At 38.8% G+C, this 23,030-nt stretch overlaps 1 protein-coding gene across 1 annotated transcript in view; it reads left to right on the top strand.

Annotated features, from left to right (window-relative positions):
* PPM1K (protein phosphatase, Mg2+/Mn2+ dependent 1K) overlaps nt 1-23,030 on the top strand; it is a 334,062-nt gene that overhangs the window by 23,311 nt on the left and 287,721 nt on the right. The window contains exon 3 of the mRNA XM_044061323.1: nt 15,208-15,308. Within this exon, the coding sequence (XP_043917258.1) occupies nt 15,208-15,308 (101 nt within the window). The remainder of the gene's footprint in view (nt 1-15,207; nt 15,309-23,030) is intronic.

Raw genomic sequence — 23,030 nt, 5'->3', positions numbered from 1 at the left:
TGAATTCATCTCTTTCTTAAACATTAAAACTAATAAGTTTGATAGCTTTGAAAAGTGCACATAAATAACAAGAGATTTACCATGTAGTCTTGGTCAAGAATAACGATTCAGGATGTGAAAATTACTGTATTATAGACAGCACTGGGAGACTGCCTACTCAATTTCATATTGGTCTCAAAAATAAGAATAATGCAATTTTATACCTTTTTCTTATCCTTGTCATGCATGCAGAACTCTGACGTAACGCAGCTTTTAACAAATATAATTTAAAAATATGTTCTGATCCTTGCTTAGAGCTTCACGTGAACATTTCACAAATGTGCCTTCTTTAAAACCTAAACCACCTGTCATAAGAATCTGTCCTTGTATCTTGTAATATTTAGTACCAGTATCTTTGAAAACATCCTTGCAACGACTCCTCCCCCATCCTAAGGAAATCCAAGCTTACCAAAAAGATCTGTCACATTGTTTTTTTTTTTTTTTTCCCCCTCCCTTCAACATTCTAAAATCAGACTCTTGAACAGAACCTCCCTGAACTTTGAACAGAACCTCCCTTAACTCCTTCAGCACTTGCATGTCAGTACAGTCATAATTTTTATATTAAAAAGAATGCAGTTGCAAGACACTTGAAATAGAAGGCCACAACTTATGTGAAACTTTTGCATCTGTAATACATTTTAGCTTAAAATGTTTATTTTAATTTGACTCATTTGTAAAAAAGAAACCAAGTTAATATACACTTTGTGAAGCATAATCATGAAGACTATACATTTTTCTTAACAGATCTCCCCCATTTGACACTCTCTGTTGCACAACGCACAATTACATTACATTAATTCTTAATTTGATAAGATGCGCTTCAGCATCATAATATTCATCAATTACAGTGATTGAAGTTTCATTTACCTTAAGTTCATTATCAGATACTTGCATTTCACATGCAGGTGAGATCAAGCATTTTGTGACTATAGCCTTTAGAACAGCAAATTATTAAAACAATTGAAAGAATACCAATTAATGTAATAATACTAGTTCCCAGATTACCAGCAACACTGTTGAAACATCCAAAAAGTGACCACTGTTTAGATGTACTGTTCAGGTCCTTGGCCTTTTCCTCCTTGAAACTGGCCAACTTTTGTTGTTCAACATGATGGTCCCAAATGTAAGAACGACAACTTCCTATGATGGCACATGACCCCCCCCCCCCCTTTGGCAGCTAGCATTATGTCAAGTGCCAGTTGAGTTTGTAACACCACAGTCCGAATTTCAGTCATTTCTTGATTTGCCATCCTAATGTGATGCGAAGTGTGACTTGCAACCTCCTGAAGAATTTGAGCAAGCATGGTGATTTCGAGCATTGTCCTTTACACTCCATACATGGGAACAAAAGCTGAAAATACGTGCTCTGCGCCCAGTGGATTGCCCACTTATTTCCAAGTCTCCCTGCTGGAGGGTTCTCAAAAATGCTGAATAGCAGGAGTGATATAGCCCACAAAGCAATATCCCGACCAGTTTGTGGGCAACCATGGGTAGGCACCATCACCACAAATGTAATGACTATCCTCTCATGTCCATGCCATGCCCCCAGTCAGAGCTTTTTAAGTATAAAAAGTTTAACACCCTTTCATGTCTAGTGTCATTATATTTGCTGGTTACCACTGGTATTGTTCCAGTATTGTTCCATTTCTGGTGTAGCATGTGTCTCCAAGATTTGTGGTTGCAAACTGAAGAGACAGAACCTTTGAAAAATTAGTTGCATTTCACCAAGTTAAATTAATGTCACTAAGATCCTTTTCAAATGTCATCTCTGATGCAGGGATTGGAATCATGGGAATCCCTGTACTAGAATGAGGAGTTACATGCAAACACGCCCAACAGTTTTGTTACATTTAAGTTCACAAAATATTGTTGAAGAACCAACAGGAACTTTTCTCTCGCCCAGTGTAAAAGGAAACCTCAACAAAATCAAAGAAAGCATACTTGTCATAAATTGCTGTTGGAGTTGATTTTCTCCTTATTCCTTCACTGGGGCTGAATTCATCCTTTGCACTTCGCTGTCCATTCACTGGCAATGGTGATTCATCCAGGGGGCCCCCACATGGCAGGTCTTGCAGTGAGAAGAGGGAATCCAGGTTGGTAGTCCTGAGCAGCGTACAGCAGTCAGTCATTTAACACCTGAAAAGGGCCTTTCCTCTTGGGACTCAAAACAGTGCTTGCTCTGAAAGGTTTTAACATAAACACAGTCACCTGGCTGCAGTTGGTGACTGGGCTGTTTAGGAGGCTGAGGAAGAGCTTTTCGTACAGTTTTATGATACTGGTGTAAGAAATTAATGTGTTGTACAGTATGACAATATAACATCTGTTACAGTTAATTCTTCATTTGACACTGGGAGTAGCTGGAAGGGCATTTGGTCTCCCCATTAGTATCTCACAGGGACTCTGTTTCCTTGTAGTACTTAATGTAATTCTCATACTCAGTGCTAAGGGAAGTGCCTCTGGCTGTTTAAGGTTTGTTTCAGTACAAATCTTTTGAAATCCTTTTTTTTTTTTTTTTTTTTTTAAGGGTCCTATTAACCCTCTCTACTAATCATTGTCCCAACCATCCACTATTATCTAGGAAGACTCTGCGTAGTATTACAAATCTTGCATAGTTTCCTTTTATTAGGGAGTTGTTGAAGTTGGTTCCCTGGTCACTATTGATAGTACAAGGTACACCGAATCAAGGTATGAAACTATATACTTTTTTTTTTGGACAGTCTCTGACATGGGTAGGCTTCCACTCGTGCAGAAAACATACAAACCACTACTAACACATTGTAAATTATGTACTTTTGGCATTTGTGCAAAGTCCAGCTGCACATTAACAAAAGGTCCCTATGGTGGGGGTAAGCACACAGCCCTAATGTTAGCATTTTTGCTAACATTATGCTCTAAGCATATAGCACAGTTATTAACCTACTGAAGTATCGGAGGAGACATGAGGGGCATACTGCCTTTGGGTAATTTGATGCTAGTAAATGATATGCCCTTACCAGGTGAGGTACTAAGGCAGCAGGTGCCACCAGTTGGCCATCCAGATATCACCATACCCAATCAGCGGATTTACTGCATCCGTCTTTAAGCCACCTCTGAACTTCTCTCTCTGATGCTACACCTTGGAGAGCTGATACTCTCTTGAAGTCAAACACATACCTGTTAAGTCTTGCAATAACATTACACGAAAATTTGCACAACATCATTCTACAGCTTGTTTAGCAGCTTGATCTGCCAAATTATTTCTCTCTCATGTAGTATCTATGTTTCGGCACTACATTTAACTGCTGGCGGTCTTGGCAATAAAAGAGCTTCTAACAAATTATTCACATACACAGAATTTTTAAATTTTTGGTACCTCATGAGATTAAGAAACTTGTTTGATACCAGAGTTGCCCAAAATCATGTACTACACCGAAGGTGTAATGACCATCAGTATGTACGTTGGGAACTTTGTTTCAGGCTAACTCGCATGCTCTTTGTAGAGCGACTAACTCGGCTACCTGCAGAATGTACACCCTCTAGTCTTTGAGGCAAAATCTCATTACTGGTTCAAACAGATATGCATGCAATCAAGTTTCCATTTCAATCTCTTCCAAAGGAACTATCCACAAATGGGCCCAGTTCAGTGTTGTGTATAGGAGTGTCCCTTAAGTCATTCCTAGGAGAAAATAGTCGCGCACACAATTGCGCTCTCTACCATCCTCAGCAGTAGGTAATAAAGATGCAGAATTCAGAACTGGAGAGTGTATGAGAGAAATAGATGAATCAGAAAGAGTAGGTTCATATTTAGACGTGGAGTTGAGAGTGGTTGAGTTTTCATTCTAAGTAAAAGAGATACTACAGAATGAGGGACAGCTGCTGTAAGATAATGCCCAAGCACCTGTGACTGTGCAAGATGGACTAGAAAGGTGGCATTCACTGCCCTTAAACATGGTGGAAATCCCTTTGCAATAGAATAAAGTGCTGTGCTATAGTAAACTAATGGACTGTAGTTGCCCCATGTTTTTGTGCAAGCACTCCCTGAGCAATCCATTTTTTCATGACAAACTAAAATGAAAGTCTCTCCATAAAAGTTAGGGAAGTAGCTAAAGTTCTGAATTCTGCATCTTTATTACCTACTGGCTAATGTCTCATTAGAACACTTCACCTAACTTAAGTAACTCTGCTAAGCCAACCAATCATAGTACTGTACCCACTTAGGACTGTTAAATCTACTGCTCATCACATCTTTCCATGAGTTAGGGAAAACTACCCCAGCAATGTTGAGCTCTACATAAGCAACTAAAACTAGAAGACATACTGTAAATCAATTTGTTATCCTTCTCAACTATAGCGAGCATCATCTGCTCTATTGGAGCCTTATTCTATGTCTCTCTGCTTTTACTCTGATAGTAAATCTATCACAGGAATCCTAAACTTAGAAATATCTTCTAAAGTTTAATATTGTATTGTAGAGAACAAATGTATCATATCTGTTAGTTAATATGTATGTCAAAGTCTCTCTTTTTTTTTTTTTTTTTTTTTTTATGGAAATTTTTTTTATGGAAATTGTATGTCAAAAGTCTGTCCTTAAAACTATTTTGTAAAAAAATTGTTCTCTTGGAGCTTTTCTCCCCGGGACTACTGAAAATGGACTTGTAATCCAGTTGGACTCTCCTGGTCAGCAATAAATAAAAGCTTGCTTTAAATTCTGAAATGAATGTTCCTCATTACTATTCCAAGGGAGATGCTCTGGTGTATCTTTAAAGATTTGTCAAAGGTTTAGCAATTTCTGCATAATTAAAAATCCAATATATGCAATATCCTGTCATTCCTAAGAAAATTTAAGCTGACGCGGAGTAGTTGGACTTGGGGCTCCAGCTATTGCCGCAATATGATATGGTAACACCTGCCTACTACCCTGAGATATTAAATGACCAAGATAATGTACCTGAGGTGAAAATAGCTGTAATTTTTCTGTTGACACCTTGTGTCCTTTTCCTACAAGGATAGTTGGATGTAGGGTATCCTGCTAGCACTGCTGAAAGGAATCGGATGCTTAGGATCATAGGAAGTACTAGGCTATTGTTTCTGAAGGTTTTACAAGCCTAGCCAAGAATTTAGCCCATGTTCGAACAAGTCAGCCCTATATGCTACTGTCCAGCAGGGACATAGGTGGAATCACAGGGGTGCATTTTCGCTTCCCCATCCAGTTATCCAGGTTGGGCTTAAAAAGGTTTAATGAGGTACTCTGCTTTACATGGAAAGGGAGTCTATTCCACAAAAGGCAGAGTCTCTGGGACACTATCTGTCCTGCCAACAAATCCTATTGATGTCACAGACCAGGTTGAGGTCTCGCATGCACGTTACACGAGTGGAGTTTGACTTGCAAATGTGCAGCAGTCCCGTCAGGACAGGGTCTGATTGCTTTCTATGCCAGACAGAGGTCACCTCTAGCCAGCCCTCTGAGGATTCTGTAGGCTAAAAGCCCTGTCCCTCTACTCAGTCCCCAATCTTTGTAGGGTAGATGTTTGAGGCCCTGGATTCTCCGGGTGAGAAATCTCTGTGGTCTCACCCAACTGCTGCATTTGCTTTGTGAGGTATATGCCGAAATGGGCATAGTTTTCAATCAGTCTTGTAAGGGAAGAATACAGGGATGTTATGACCACCTTGTCCCTGGATGAGATACCCTTACTAATGAGGTGGGCCATGTAGAAAGCTTTCCGTACAATGGAGGTGGTCAAAAGTCAGTTTGCCATCAACCTGGGTTTCAAATCCCTCACGAATGATTGCGTGCTTAGTGCCTTAAAGTGTGATAATTTGTGGGGATGTCATTCTCCCCGAAAGGTATGATAGGAGTAAAACTGCATATTGTCAAAACCACAATCCAAGAAAAATTTAAGAAAATGACCACAAACTGCCAGCAATCCCAAAATCTCAGATTTATTTTTAAAACCACAGGATTCTTTAGCACCTTGGCATGTAGCCTTTTACAGAGTAATAAAACCTCACACATACAAAAAAAGCACATTTATATATCCATAGTCATTAAATTTAAAATATTGACAATTACTGCATACCAATACTATCTCTAGATGAAAACCTTCCATTTACTTTACAAATTCAAGACCCTGGGAACCGGGGTACCATATATTAGTATAAACACAGTTTCTTTGCATAATAACTTTTTCTTTACACTCTCTATCATACAAACCACATTTAACCTGGTTTAAAATTGTAGCAATGATTCCCTTCTTATCACCATGATGGAACTCTTGAAAATGGGCAGCAATTGGGCTTTCTAATCTGCCTTTTCTTGTATCTCAAAGATGTTCTTGTAGGTGGGTTTTAAAAGCCTGCTTAATTTCTCCTACATAAAATTTATCACAAGAACACCTAATAGCGTACATAATTCCAATCGACTCACAAGTATAACTATGTTTCGTTGTATACTTTAATACCATTAATACATGTAAAATATGGTACTACATATTTGCAACTACAACACTTTACGCATGCCTTAGTACCTCTAAAGGAGGGGGTGATTTTTACTAATAGATATTGCTGGAGGAACAAATTTCCCATGTATAAGCATGTCACCAATATTTCTAGTTCTCCTAAATTTTATACTAGGAAATCTTTCTAACAATTTATGTAAATCCCCACATTTAATCAAAAAGTCCCAATAATACTAACACTATTACTATTGGTATTACTAAAGGGACCACAGGTGGTCACAAAATATATATTTTTTGTTCTCCCTATTATATTCTGTTCTCTTATTAATACCATTATTTTTCATCCTCATTGCATATACTGTTTTGTCCATATTCAAATTAACATTACTGTTGCTGTTCTGATTCAAAATACCACAAACGCTATCATTTTAATGTATTAATATCATACCCCCTCCTTAAAAGCATGTTCTTACTATGCTCAATCTCCTTCAGCAATTCAGAGTCATTATTACACAACCTCCTCATTCTGAGAAATTCTTCATACGGGAGTGCTACAATGGTATGATTAAGGTGACAACTTCGTCCATTAAGATATTGGTTGTCATCCAGAAACGTTCTATGCACTCCTAGTATGTATGGGCTTACCCTTCTATACACTAAACATCAAGGAAAGTAACTTCGTGTCATGTTTTCAAATCACTGAACTGTAAATTATACCTATTTTGCTGTAAATAATCAATAAAATCCTTGACCATATCATATCCACCATCTATCACATAAAATAAGATCTATAAATCTAAAATAATCTATTGCATATTTTTTGAAAAATTCAGAAACAAAAATGTCAACTCAAAATAACCCATAAATAAATTGGCATACATAGGGACAAATGGTGCCCCCATTGCAGTGCCTAATGACTGTTGGTACAAAGTACCATTAAATTCAAAAAAATTATTGGTGAAGCAAAATTAAATTTAATTCGACAATATACACTGAAACCGGACTGTCACCCAGAAAAAATGAAAGTGCTTCCAACTCAAAATTATGTTGTATGTTTGTATACAGGCTCACTACATAAATAGTAATCCAATACATCCCTTTCTTCCATAATGTCCAAAAAGTGGACAGTATCTTTAACATAAGATTCTAGTCTAGTAACATAAGGAGCTAAATAACTATGCAGAAAAACTCCCATATTATGTGTAAAATAGTTGCATGCTGAAATTATAGGTCTTCCTGGAGGATTTTCTATGCCCTTGTGAATTTTTAGCAATCTATAAAAAAATAAGCCATTTCACATGAACTGGTATCAAACTTTTTTCTTTATCCTCTCTTGAAAAATAGCTTAACCTATAACATTTTTGTATCAGTTCTTTTTTAAATTCTATTAAGGCAGAATGATATTTACTAATATCAATAATAATATACACCTGTCTATCATTCAAATGTTGGTTGCACATACTTAGTTATTATGAATGTTAACCAATATTTAATGTATTACCTTTGTCAGAAGGCTTGAATATTAAATCCTGTCTTGCTTAAAGAAATCAAAGCTTGCCATTCATTTTTTGTTAAATTATAATCCACACTTTGTAAATTCGTGAACCAAGTATATTAATTTTTCTATGCCAAAATTTACCATTAAAGAAAATTGTTGTACTACTTCATGATATAAATGGAGGAACAAACTCACTTTTACAAACTAGATAGAAAACCGTAGGCATTTGCAGCTGGCTCTGACTCCTAGGAATAAAAACTTAATCTTCTGAATCAATAATCTGTTCTGCAGCATTTAAGACTGGGTTGGAGAATATAGTTTCAGATGGATCTTCCTGGCTAACCTAAAAACATCTACTTTAAGCAAATGAAGATGTGGCAATATACTGGGGACAAATTTGATGCCACAGTTCAATACTGCCTACTGCACTTGTGACAAATTACAGCCTGATAAATTAAAACAGCATAAGCATTTAGTACCATTTCCCCCGTCTGTTGTGTCTATAGTTTCCCTCCCCCATGTCCATTGTGTCTATAGTTTCCCTCCCCCATGTCCATTGTTAGTCATTATTTCTTTGCAATTTCTTATTGTTTGATCATCCCTCACCTGAATGAAAAGATCTATATATTGCATTAACGCAGACCACCCCGGAAATGTCACATCTTCCAAATATTTTCTTGGAATTTGAGAAAATGGAGATTCAATGAATGGCGATTTGGTGAATCCTTGTGGTAACCTTGTCCATGTATACTGTTGTCCCTGATAAGTAAAGGCAAACACTTTCAGGGTGGATAGGTATAGAAAAGAATGCTGAACATGGTTCTATGTTTTGCTATAGGTGGTATGCAAGTAAGTATTGTTGCTGGATTTGGAGCCACAGGAAGAGTTATAGCCCTCAAATCTTGCGCAAACGTAGAAGCATCTTTTCTTGGCTTTTTCATAGGGATAATAGGAGTATTACAAGGGCTCTTAGCTGGTACTGTTCCTTGTAACAAGGACTGAATTACAGTTTTAATTCCCTGCTCTGCTTCTGGTTTCCGTGGATACTGTGGAACTCTGGGGAGAGGCTTTGGTAGATATGGTTTTATTTTTACCAGATCTGTATTTTTTAATATGGGCTAAACTTGCTAATGAAGTAGGTATAAGTCAGGAGGTACTGCTGCAGCAATTTTTCAGTTTTGTGTGCCTTGAAAAGGCCGTTCCCCAGCTTATGCTAATAATTCCTCTTCTGTTGGAACATCCAAATACACCCCTTCTGGTGTACAGTAAATAGTACAACCCAGTTTGCGTAACTTGTCTCTTCCTACCAAATTTACTGGTGCAGTAGTACTTAAAAGAATGCCTTTCTTCAGTCGGTCCTAAAGAAATGGGTATAGGTTCTGAAACAGGATAAGTAACAGTAGCATTTGTAACTCCAACTGTCTTTACTTTATCTTACTGTATCTAAAGTAACTTTTAATACCAACCTAGTGGTTCCAGTGTTTACCAGGAAAGATCTCTACCTTTAACAGAGGGTCCCTTTTGCTCTATTGCCAGCAAAGGATCAACATTTTATTTCTGTCTCCTTGCCCTGACGTAGTCCAGTGATTCCTGACTCCTTCCAATGTGAGGAGGTGGTGGAGTTTATGCAACATTATTACTTGGCTGCCACTCAGTCCAGATATCTTGCACTCTCTGCATTCACCTGTGTGGGCATTCTCTCCAATATCCTGCTTCTCCTATAATTGAAGCAAGATCCTCAGATGAGGCAGGATAGTATGCCAATGAGCAGGGGTCCAAGGATGATGAACAAACTCTAGCCCCCAAAATTTTCTTTAGAGGTTCCAAAAGATCCTCTCCAGAGGGCATAGCCTCCTGTCCTACCCTGTCATGTGATTGTGTGAGCTACAGGAGTAACAAATACTAGTGCTCCTGGTGGACAGGTAGAAGCTTGTTTAAAAGTAATAGGAAGAAGAAGAAACCCCCTCGATTACAGATGCCTGTGCAAAAGATGAAGGTTAAACAAGGGAACTAGGCTGAGATGCAACAGCACCATGCTGACCTGATGTCCAATGGACAGTTGTCAGAATGTTGTACAGGAGCCACCTGTATCGATGCGTATGGAGGTGGGGGTGCAGTAGGTGCTGGAGGATTATCCTCTTAGAAGTTTCTGCTTTATGGCCATCCCCAGTTTTTCACCCCTGCCAAGACCGGATAAAGGGATCCCTTTTTATATTGGTCTATACTGCCTTCTTAACCTCTTTTACCTGTTGCAGCAGTTTATTAGCATCCTGTAACCCCCTTAATGTTGACTCCTTTTTCCTTTTAAGAGGTTCAGTATACCAAGAGTAAAATACTGCCATTTGTTCCCCACTTGTTTTCTTTAAATGGAACTTATGACATGGATATTTGGAAATACTCCACCAGAGCAATGTTTAGTAAGCTGAAACCACTCGTTCAAATACTTACAACTTGGTATTTGATCCTGCTTGCTACCTTTGTTCCCATTTTTCTCTGTTAAGACTTTCTTTGAAGATCCTGACTACATCAATTCACACACCATTCAGTGAGGGAACGGTAGGGATTCTGTCATTAAACAATGACAGAGGAAAGGTTTTGATCAGCCTTTTCCCACAGCACCCCCTTGCTTTCATCCTATCATGAGCTCAAAAAGTAGAGCTCCAGCATTGCAATTAGGATAACTGGGCAGATGGGTACTGTGTTCAGAACTTGACCACACTTTTCAGTCCCTCTGAGGGTTCTTTCAGACAGTCGCATCTATGTCCCAACATGCTCAAGAATTTGATTTAACTTTTTTTTTTTTTCTCTCCACTCTCTATAGACACACACACACACACACACACACACACACACACACACACACACACACACAATCAGTCCTACATTAAACAACACAAAGCAAAAGTCATACCTCTTATCTTTTTGTCCTAAGGGAATCGCCGTCGACACAAGGCACCTCCTTGTGTTAATTTTTCATTTTTATTGTATGCGTATACACAGTAATACATTTTGTTTTACTTTTTGTGAGGTCCTCCCACTATTAGTTTACATATACCTAACAAGTAAGTTTCTGTCATTCCACAAAACAGTATACACCTTTCCATGAGAGAGAATCTTTGAAAACATCCTTGCAATGATTCATCCCCCACCCTAAGGAGGTCAGAGCTTACAAAAAAGATCTCTGGTCACATTCTATTTTTTTTTTTTTTTCCCTCCCTTACCGCGGTGGTGATGCTGCGGTAGCGTTGTTGCCTCACAGTAAGACGCTGTCTGGTTTGATTATCAGCTAGAGCATCTTCTGCGTGGAGACATACGTGAATGGGCATACCTTCGTTGAAGGTTGTGCATCAGGGCTGGTAACTCTGCATGTAAAAATCAACTACCAATCATTAGCGGACCGGAGTTCTGCTGTGGCGACCCCTAACCGGGAAAAGCCGAAAGACGCAACAACATTAACATTCTGAAATGAGACTATTTTGAACATGCCCTCATTTCCTTCCTTCAGTACTTACTTTGCCTTCAGTCATCTGTCAGTACACTTATAATTTGATATTAAAAAGAATGCAGTTGCAAGACACTTAAAATACAAAGCTACAACTTGTGTGAAACGTGTTTTCCATAATTATGCATCTGCTACATCTTGGCTTCAACATAAACATTTTATAAATATTTTATTTGACTGGTTTGTGAAGAAATTACAAGTTATACATTTTGTGAAGAATATTCGTGAAACTGCTATATATTTTTCTGTAACATATTTACTTGTAGACTACATCTGTTGGTGTAGTTTTATTAAAGTTTTATGACACAAAAATGCTCCTAGAACATCAGAACAATGAGTTCTGAATGTTGAAAAGAGTAATACTTTGTTTTCTAGGTTTTTCTCCAGGTCTGCTTCCTCTCGCAGACCAGCTTGTTTCAGAGGATTTGGTAGTCGGTAATCATCTTTTCAGTTGATAGCCATGATGATCTTTTCTAAAGTGGCCACTGGAATTTTATCTTTAATAGCATAGAGATTAAGTTTAATTGCACCTTTTCAAAAATGTTGCAGGGAGGCATTCAATCTGTTTTGACCCTCGAGACTTCAGAGGTTTTCCATTGTAACCTTCTAGTTACTAATATTGCTGCTACAAGGTTACTGTATTGTCTGTATGGACATAATAGGCGTGTATGTTGGAGTATCATTGTGTGAGTAGACTAAGGGTGGTTAGACTTCAGATTTCTACTGCAAAATGCTACCTTGTGGCCTTTTCTGCACCACAAAGTCTTTATCAAAGTGCTGGCAATGGTGGTGGAGATACTGTATCAGAAAGGCTTCCTTGTATTGCTATTTTAGTGACTCCTTATTGGTTTCCTTTTACTTGGCATTGTTCTGGTCCTCGTCTGTGAGTTTTGGTTGTATTTGAGAAAGTCATGTCTGCTTCCACTGCTTCCAGTTCAGAGGATTTCCTTTATTAGGATGAATGTAGACCTGTCACTATTTTTCTGGAGAAGCCTTGTATCAAGGCTATGGCCTCAGTTCACATGCCATGTCCTTTTGTGGTTGCTACTGAAGCCAATGGCAGCCTCATTATTTTCGGCATACCAACTGGCGCACCATTGACACAGTTTGTGGTTGCAGAGATCACATCCTGTTGGGTTGGCATTTAATTTCATATCCCTGCTACTACTGTTACTGGTGAGTGCCTTCTACCAGCTTGGAGATTGATTTTCTGTTTTCTTTTTTTCCACTTGCCTGATTAGTCTGGCATGACAGAGTTCAGTTTAAGGCATCCTTGCTCCAGGTAGTTTTTGTTCTCCAGGAACTGTGAATAGGGTTGCTATGTCTTAAGGAGACCAATGGTATTGACCATTTCTATTTAGATCAGACAAGACAGCTAGTATGGTATCAATAAAGCAGCCAGTGTGTGCTTCCACCCTCTTCCCAAGGAAGCTATGTGAATTTGAGTGTCCACTGACTTGTGCATTTCCCATCTGGAGGCCCACACTCCAGAGGCATCAAGTAGCATAACAGATGCATTCGGTGAGAGCATACGCCCTCTTCTACAGCAGTGGCTTCAGTGCAACAGTGTTTAGATGTTTTTCTGCATATACTATGCTTTGAAGTGAATGCAGAACAAGTTATCAAGGAATATTTGTTCAGCACTGGTTTATTTGAATAAATTTGGTAAAAACTCATTTAGTTGACCACACTAAATATTGTGGGAAAGTGTGTACTTGCCCCTCTGCAGGACCCATGGTAGAACCTCTTGTGGTGAGTCTGTTTTGCAATTTGCTGGAATAGGATTGATATTTCTTTTTCTCTGAGCTTGTGCCATTTGACATTTCAGAATAACCTCTGAGATTAGTCTGCTCACAGTCTGGGCGAAGATTATTCTAGCCAGTTTGTGCTCCTTTTATTAAAGTTAGTAACCTTGGGCAATATATGCTTCCTTTTGATAAGTTGAAAATGTTCTAGTATGCTTATTCCCACTCTGCAATTCTTTACATGCTCATGATGAGAGCAAAACGTCTAAATGACATCCTTGAAGGATCTTCCTTTTAGAAATTTACCCACGTTTTTTTTTTTTTTCCATAGACTCTTCCATTTCCAGATGGCATGCAGTATAGTCATTCTGAAGACATACCATATATTGCAATGTGATATTGATAGCTTTCATTATGGTATTCACCTGTATGACAACAGCATATATATTTGATTTAATATATCAAGAGAGTGAGAAGAGAGAAAAAAACATGTTCCCAAACAAAGTTGTTGCTTGTCTTTTGGGTTTTCCCAGTTAGGGGTCGCCACGGCAGAACTCCGGTCCGCTAATGATTGGCAGTAGATTTTCACGAACGCCGAAGTGTCAGCTCGACGTCCAACCTTCAACGAAGGCATGCCCATTTATGCATGTTTTTCGAACTCTACCCAACCGCGAGGAGGACATGCAGACTCCACACAGAAGGCAGTCCAGCTGAGAATCGAACGGGAGAACCTCTTGCTGTGAGTCGTCAATGCTACCGCTGCACCACCGCGGCATATGTTCCCAAACAAAGTAGTCCATCAAAATCATCAGAAAATTATAACTACAAAAAATAGAAATTGAGTGAAGTTAACTAGTTTGGTACAGTGTTAAGGTAATCCCAGACATGAAGAGTACTCATATTGTTGCATTATGTGCACTGTATTTACACTGCAGTTTTCTTCCTTTTTTTTTTTTTTTTTTTTTTTTTTTTTTTTTCTGGTATAGTTTGCATTTCATTTTACTTGTTCTTGCACTGTTTGATGTATTCAGTCATCCTTAATCTAGACTTCATTTTCAATTTTTGTATTTTGGGGCTGTAAGTTAATGGCACTTAACTAGTCAGGAAGTGACAGGGAGACAGGTAAAAGACAGCTGCTTCCTCTAGTACAGAAATTGAGTCTTTAAGCTTCCATTTGCCCATTCTGTGACCCAGAGCAAGTTATTAACTAGACAGTGCTCTGGGTTTGCTGCTGAAAAGAAAACACTTGTGCATGGTGGGCCCTGTTAATAATTAAAAATAAAAATCTGTTTTTTATTGGCTGTCCTCAGGCTGATGACAGAAGAAAAAAAGCAGTGCGATCACATTTTCATTAGATCTTTAGTATGAGAAATTTTACATTTTCATTGGATCTTTAGTATGAGAAATTTTAACTGTACTTTCCAGAAGCATGAAGCAAATGTTACACTGCTATTGTGGTAAGACTTGCTACACAGGAGTAAAGAGCAAGAAGTTTTCAGATTCTGTAACTACAGCATGGTGCCCCCCACCAAAAAATATAAAATGTCTTTTGTGAGATTAAATGCCATTGATATGCAAGTTAGCACAGTGAGTCTTTAACAGATGTGTGTTGTTTGCCTACAGCATGCATGTGCATAAGCCTTTTAATATTTTGTAGTCAAGAGCCTAGTGCATCAAAGGGATTCACTTAATTAGATGAGAGGAAACAAATGGGTAAAAGTGCATGCTTTCGGTGATGATTTAGAAGCTTTGAGTTTAATAAATGACTTGTCCAGGATCCCTTGAGTCAGGTGAAACAGGCTAGAGCTTATTTGATTTCTCCTGTTGAGCTAGCAGTGTGATAATGAAGCAACTGCTTTTCATATAGGGAAATGATTTGTGGAATGGAAGATGGGGGGGGGGGGTGCTTCACAGCCACCATCTTTATACTTCAAATTACCTAAAGAAAACCATGAAAAACAGAATTTATTTGTTGTGGGTCTTTTTTAGACGGTTTCTGGCTGAGGAGGATGACCTGGAGCTGGTGTTGTTCAAAGCTTTTCTGGAAATAGACAAGACTTTTGCAAGTTACATCCGAGCATCCATAGATGGTATGTATAATGAAGCTTGACCTGCTGTGTGTGCAGTTGTGTTTGGCTTAGTGTATGATTTTTGTCATGTTGTATAGCCCCTCTAAACATTGATTATCTTTATGTACCTTGAAACTTGGATAGTGTTTGTGTACATTAAAATGCTTTCCAAAACCTGATGCAGACAAAGTGATGTGACAAGACCTTCAGATCTGACGTCTTCATTCAGTGATTACTCTCTTTAGTTAGACTGGAGAAGTAAAATCTGAGTTAAGTAATACTGACATGTTTAGTATGTTTGTACTGCTGCTGAGTGCCCTTTAAACTGTAAGGGGGGGGTTCACTACAGTGCAGCTTGAAAGGTCTAACACCATCGTAGGAGTTGATAATCCAGATTCATGTCGGTATTGACAAAATGCTGGTCAGAGTGCTTGGGAGGCTTCAACCTTCCCTGAAGAAAATATGATTTGCTTACTAAAATTTATAGCCTCAGTTTTTTTTGTTTGGATGCCAAGACAGTAACATTTTGTACTAATTGGAAAAGATTTTTCCAGTTGGTGCTATGGATGTGTTAGTTCTGTGAAGTATTTATTTATTTCTATTTGGGAGGGGGGTTTATGTTTGGGTTCCTATTATATAATCGACTCGATCCTTTGAATACATCTTAATCAAACTCTAAAGCTATTTCTCTCTCTGGGAAAGAAATCACTTGGCCGCCTCAGTTACTTTGCCTTTTCGTCACCTGTAGTGTTATCTTGGAGTTGGTATGTTTAAGTGGGGGTGGGGGGCGAAGCTTGAAGTTTTTATTTTTATTTTTCGGAGTGTTCCTGATTGTAAGCTTTCTGCTTACATGGGGTCGATAAATCAGCGTTCACTTTAAGCGTTCACTGATTTTAATGTAGACCCTTGTATCTTCAAAATGGAAGTCCCATTTTTACCATATGTGTTCCATGCTTATGTACATTCAAAATGCCTTGAGATATATTCTGCATTTCTTCAGAGGGGAAAAATGCCCTGGATTAGGCAGGTCTGATGACCAGTTGGTGCCAAAATCTGAATGTATTAACTGTTCCATTACAAGATTGTTTGCTTTTATGTAAAGGTGTGAAAAGGAACTGTTCTGTCATAGGCCTGCTGTCATTTTAGATAGGTCGACTGTTTTATGATGTGAAATATATAGATACCTTGTATTACAGTTGATTCATTTTACAATTTAGTTCTTATGCAGTGTTACACAAGAGTAATTGTTTATTTGTAGGGAGTTAAAGGTTTTGCCTCTTTTCTGTTGTGTTTGGACTTGTCTTTAAATATTGTTGCTAATTGCATCAGAAGTAAGCAATTTGTGTGATATCAGCTTATAGCTCGAAGTGACATGGTCTTTAATGCCCTAGAGTGCATAAAGACAGTTGAAGGAACCAAACCTTTTTTTTTTTTTTTTTTAGGATTACAACAGTCCACTGCTTGTTCCATAGAATGTAACCATGACTTTGCCAATATATTTGTTTATTCTTGCCCCCCCCCCCCCAATGACCGTTAAGCCCCTTTCTCTTGTTTGGCTAATTTGTTCCTACCTGCTGTTAGTATCCCAAACATACCAGAAATGAGAGGGACTCGCTTAGTGCATTGCTTGGTTATGCAAAACTGCTGTGAATGTCGGCTGCTGCATTTATATTTTGGTCAGGCTTTTATTTGGTAGTGCAGTACTGGTTTGCCCCCCAGTTTAAACTGCAACAGAGAAGAGCCCAATATCTCCCTGTTCTTGGGGAGGGGAGAGCCGACCTTGACCTCTCACTTCTGTCCTTCCCTGTATGGCTTCTCCACTACCCGTGCTAATTGATCCCAGATACCCGTGGGGGAGTTAGCGGGGCTCCATCTCTGTATGCCATGGAGATAGCTGTTCTGTTCGTTTTCTCCCATTGCTAATATTTAGGTTTTTTTTTTTTTTTTTTTTTTTTTTAATGTGATTATAGTTGACTTTTTTTTTTTTCTTCACTTTTTTTTTTCATTAATGTGAAATGTATGTACATTTATTTTTCAGTTAACTGATTAAGTACAGTGGTCATACGTTTTTCCAGCTCTCTTTCTTATTAGGATTGTTCATCATTTTCCCCCGTATTTGCTGTTGAACTCTTCAGAAGCTCCCCATTCTTTCTGTGAATAAATATATTCTTCAACCCTCATGGTTCTCAAATTTTGTACAATGGAGCCCTGTTGGGTATACCTTAATTCTGTCATATGGAATGATCTAAGATAAAACCCAGCTGGATGGAGATTTTCTTGTTCTACAGTGGAACCAACCAGTAAAGACTGACTTTATGCAAACAAATTGAAAAGTTCGAATCCGCCATCTTGTTTACTAAGGCAAACTTTCCACCGATTCATCTGTGGTATTTTCCCTTCCCATAAAATTGCACAGCATCTAGCATTTCCACTTAAAATCTAAATGTTCCTCTAGGAAGATGCATTTGTAAGTATATTGTATTTGGGAAGAGGAACATCTTGATAGCTTGTAACTTATGACGGAAGGGGAGCTTCTAATTACATAGATGTAATCCCGTAGAAGAGGCCTTGTATTACTTTTTCTTCATATCTCTAGGAATATAAATTACTGGATATTTTGCATTCCATGAATAAAGGGAGTTTAGTCTCTTTTTTTTTTTTTTCTCTTCCAGTGTGTAAATTGGGAAATTATTTCTTTTGTATTTAGTTCCAAGCCTGAAAATTGAGCTCCCACTTTTGTTATGTTTAGTAAAAATGTAACTTTTTTGTGGGTGTTTGAGCCAGGGCATCCAGTCCTCTGGATACTATGTGGAAAGGAGATGCTTGGAGTTTAAAATTGTAATGCACATCCTTTGTGTCCCAGTAGGACCCATATACTTGGGCTACAGTAACAGTGCCCTGAGTGTTAAATATCTTGGATTGGTAGTCATGTTAAAAGAGCATTTTTCATGTTAGTACTATTCCTTTTGTATCTATTTCCTCTCTTTTATTAATCGGTATTTAGTCTTTAGATAATTTTTATAAACACATTGTCATGTTACTGTGGTTATGTCGTGATTAAATATACTCTGATTCAATAGGCTTGTCTTCAGATACACACAGGTTCTGAAATGTTAGTATCACCACCATGGGTGTAATACAGGTTTGTACCCTTTATGGTAATGGGGTTTATAATGATGGAAGGTATTTGTATTGCGTGGGAGCCTTTGTATTGGTTCAATCCCATGACTTGTTTGCTCATGATTGTTTGACGCACTTGCACAGCTACACAATCTGGAGTTTAAAAACTTCTTAGCACTGTAGCATACAGAATGTTGTGTCCTACTAGTAGTTAATTGGTATCTAGTATTTCTGCTACAAATGTAAGGTTTTAAGATAATGTTTGAATATAAGATTAATTTAATTGAACTGTGATCCAATGAATGCACACAACAGTTTTTAAATGATAAGTAGACACTTAATTCCTGTCTGGAATTGGAGGATACTACTAGGACTACAAATGCCCGCTAATAAATTTAATCTTGATATTTGTCTTCATAGTCTACTAACTTCTGCTTAGCTAAGAAAAATTGATCAGTTTGCTGTATTAAATCTGTCTACAGAACATTAAAATCCTGCAGCTTTGTGTCCTTTGTCAAGTGCCTTCCAAATTCAGTGTGCGTTACCGATGCATTTGCTTTTAGTGTTTGCAAGATGTGTGTAAAATTACACATGCATTTTGAGCATAAAACCCCAAGTTAAAATTTGTAGACCAGTGTGTTGCATTTGACAGGAACATGCTGTCAATAATTTCTTGCTGAGTTTAGTGCTAATCATAACTTTTTCTGCATGTTTTGATTTTTTTAGATGGTATTAATTTATAAGGTGTTTTACTGATATAGCCATTTCTTCCCATTTCTATTCCAGAAAACAGCATGCTAGGCATTCTGTTACCAAGTCCTTCTCCGTCTGTAAAGAGCATCAGCTGATCTAACATTGAGGATAAATCCCAACCAGGTGTCCTCCATCACTGTTTGGTTGCTTCCTTTTGGAAGGTTTCATGCTCTGGGCTGCAGCTGCTTGGTGCTGATTGTTTCTCTGAGTGCACCTAATTTATAAAGCTCTCTGTTTTTTGTCACTCTCGTAGTTGGGATCACATTTCTAACTTCTGCTAGCAAAATTTCTGCATTTGATGCGTAGATAGAAATCTGTATGGCTGTCAGGGTACCATTCAAAAATCTCACTTGCACTGTGTATGGTATCTGTGGGAAGAACACCTGCTGTAACTGTCAGCAATTCCGCTAAACCATTTGAAACATTGTAACCAGCATGGCTGCAATTGAGAGCTCCTTGTATGGTGATTGGGTCTATCACAATCAAAGACCTTAGTCAAAGCATGCCATAAGGCCGAAGACTGGAGAGATGGCAATGGCCTAGCCATCCTGGAGTTAAGTCTGCGTGTTAAAATAGTGTTTTGGACTCTGTAGGTACTGAACTTGTCCTCTCTTATTATGTTATTATTAGACCAAGCCCCTTGTCCAGTCCTCTTGTAGCATGGATGACCTTGGGCCTTGAGGAGCTACGTTTCCAGGTCCTGCCATTTGGAAGAGTGCTTCAAGGGGTGCTGATGCCACCCATCACTAATTGGTTGGATGTTGAGGTTGGCTTTGATCCTGGAGCATTCTCTTGAGTCACCTGCTCAAGGTTTGAGGCTACTTGAGGTGAAGGCCTCCCCTCCTAGGGTATCTAACAAGGCCCACTGGGGTTTCTCAACCCCATTTGGCAGAGAAAGGGTTATTCTATTCCAGGACTTGGCCATTTGATCGAAATCTAGGCCTCAAGGCATCTCTTTGGTGACAGAGTAGCAGGTGAGAAATCTTGGGGAGTATAACCAGATGATGATGCCAAGTCTCTTTCAGAACTGTTTGCCATTTATGAGGATTTTGGGTGACTAATACATGGAGGTTTCCCAATGGCTGTAACATGCAAGTTGCATGCTTACCTTTTATTGGAGGACGGTGGCTAGCATATTGATGGAGGTAATGGGGACCACCGAGAACCCTCTGAAGATTAGAGGCCATTGTTTCTAAAGGCAAGGAAAGGGCAGTTAATTCTCCTCCCACTCTGTAAACATTTGGAGAGATGCCATTTAGAAGCCCCAGACTGAATGGAGCAATCCCCTAACCCGCCATTCACAAGACAACTCTTCTGTGATCTCTCTGGCCCAGCATATATATCCCAGTGGTCCCATGTTGCCTTCTTGGCTTCAGGCAAGGAATCTGAATCTGAAGCTGTAGTTGGTTGTGTGTGCTTTTTATACCTCATTAGATCTTGTAGTACTGAACTGCAATCTGTGTTCTATTCTTCTTGGTACAGGGAATGGAATGCATTGAAAACCTCTCTGAAACTGACCGTAAGGTTCAGAGCATCTTTAAAACTTCCAGCCAGGGCCTTCATTCAGCCATGCCTAATTTTGACTATCTGGGTGTTGTGCCTAGGGCCACAGGCTATGGCATCTTCCACAAGATGGTGCTGTAGACAGTTTTCCTTGGAACAGGGAAATCGTATTCTGATGCTTAGTTCATGAGATAAGTGATGATGTTGAATCCGGTCTCTCTTAATCTGTTTGATTAACCTGTTTCACAAGAAATAGACCCTCACCACTTTGTGGGACCTTTTTATCCAAACCCTTCTCATCAAGACCTAGACAGTCCCAGAAGAGGGAAAACACCCCAGTGCCAGAGGAAGGTTGTTCAGCATTGCACAGACCTGACAAGTTCCAAGGAGTAGTACTCTTATTAGCCCATTGGCAGCAGTAATAACTTTAGTCTGCGAATGTCCATTGGGGAGCTGGTTCTTTGTGTTTACCCCTGTTTGAAAACTGTAATTAAGGTACCTGTTAATTCTACATTTTGGAGGCTATAAAGATCCTCCCTTGGAAAGAGGCACACTGAGAACAGTTCCTAGAACTCTTGGAATAAGCTGCTTCTGAATGTGCTTGTACAGACTCTGTTGTGTACAGAACAGGATTGCGTCTTGCCCCAGAGTAGAGGCAGGATGATTTCAGTAATTTTATCCTTTTTTGTGGACATCAGTGACTTAACCATTATTATTTGTATGTTCCTTCTCCGATTTTAAGCTACCAAGGTATCATGCCCTTGCTGCTGCCACATGGGGCATGTGGATGGTGTTGGTGGATAAGATAATTATGTAGCATATCCGTGAGTAGAGATCACACCAGAGGTTGTCTTCTGTAATTTGGGTGTTCATCACTTCTAGTGCACGATATTACCATGTGGGCACGTGAATAGTCCCCAGGGTGTTGGCCGTCAGCCTGAAGCCAAGCAGGAGAATGACGTGTTCCACTGCCTGAACAACTGGCTTCTTTTAGCAATGTCTGGGGACTCCTGAGAAATGTGTGTTGTGCGTGTTCCTCTAGTGGGGTGATCATAAACTTGGAGAAATCCCCTCTGAGTCTTGTAGCGAATAGTTTTAAGATGCGAGAAGCTGAACTGTTTAATGGATAATTTCTGGGAGAGGGTGTAGGAATTTGTGGAATGTTTTTTTAGTAGGCACAAGGCCCCTTGCCTTTTGTGCACACCTTTACTGTGATGGAAGGAATTTTGCTTTTCTTGGTATCTTGGTACTTAAGGATTCAACCTTTTGGTCCATGAGTTGTCTTTCCAGCTCCTTTCACTCAGGTACCTAATGTGTACACCCATTAAAGAAAATGGATAAGTATATGTTAACTGTATCAGTTGAGACTTTCTGGGAGAAGTCCATTATCCTTCCACTGTCCATGCGTCCAGCAGTGGATCTGAGAGTTCCCTGCAGGTTGAGCAAGCCTATAGTTTTGTATTACTTGGTGTAAATGCCAAGTTTCCATTATCTTTTGATTTGCAGGATAGTGCTTATTAATGGTTGGGAAAAGAGTGTAGATTGCTTTGTGGCTAGGCACACTGAGGGTAATGCATGATGCCACAGCATGCTTTGGCAGTGAACACACACATCCAGTTAGCTTTGTTGTATCCAGACAAAGTTGCTAAACAATCTTTGTGGAAAAGATCAACTGTACCATACTTCCATTGAAGCAGAGTTTGAACATATTTTTTTTTATTTTATTTTACATTTGCTTACCGGGCTAGTCCAACTGGATACATTTCCATTTTCAGCAGAGGCCCGGGGAGAAAAGCTCCACATTGAAGTTAATACAAAACAAATTATTTACATAAAGAAGGTAAGTAGTTAGTATAATCTAGATTGTATTGTACTAATTGAGAATATATACTAGGAAGGACACTTGCTCTTAATTCTATTTACAGTACAAGATAGGGGAGTTCTATTTTGAAGATATAATTGATTCAGTAAATGTATACACATGCACAGTTCTATATTAATTAATATCAGAGGCTATTAACAAAGGAGTTTTAGAGATTTGCTTCTCAAGGGGAGAGAGGAGAGAGAGGTAAAAGAAGAGTAATTAGTAGAATTGTAAGATTAGTCGGGATTGATGCATGGGCATAACCAGAGTGTTTTAAGATGTTTGAGCTTTTGTTTAAAGAGGAAGGGTGAAGGAATAGAAGTTGAGTAGTAGGTAGAAGATTCCAGTATTTACCTATGGTATTGGAGAATAGTGAGTCACCAGCGATGTTGTTAGACTTAGTTAACCTCACAAGAAGTTTGTTTGAGGAGCGTAATGAGTTTAGATTAGAATAGGGAGAAATAAGGTCCGAAAGTATAGGGGTATTTTTTGGTTGGGAAAAG

Source organism: Protopterus annectens, chromosome 2.part0 (assembly GCF_019279795.1).
Source record: "Protopterus annectens isolate FY-2018-M chromosome 2.part0, PAN1.0, whole genome shotgun sequence".
Classification (NCBI taxonomy): domain Eukaryota; kingdom Metazoa; phylum Chordata; order Ceratodontiformes; family Protopteridae; genus Protopterus; species Protopterus annectens.
The sequence above is the reverse complement of the archived record's forward strand: the minus strand, read 5'-3'. Positions and strand labels throughout refer to the sequence as shown.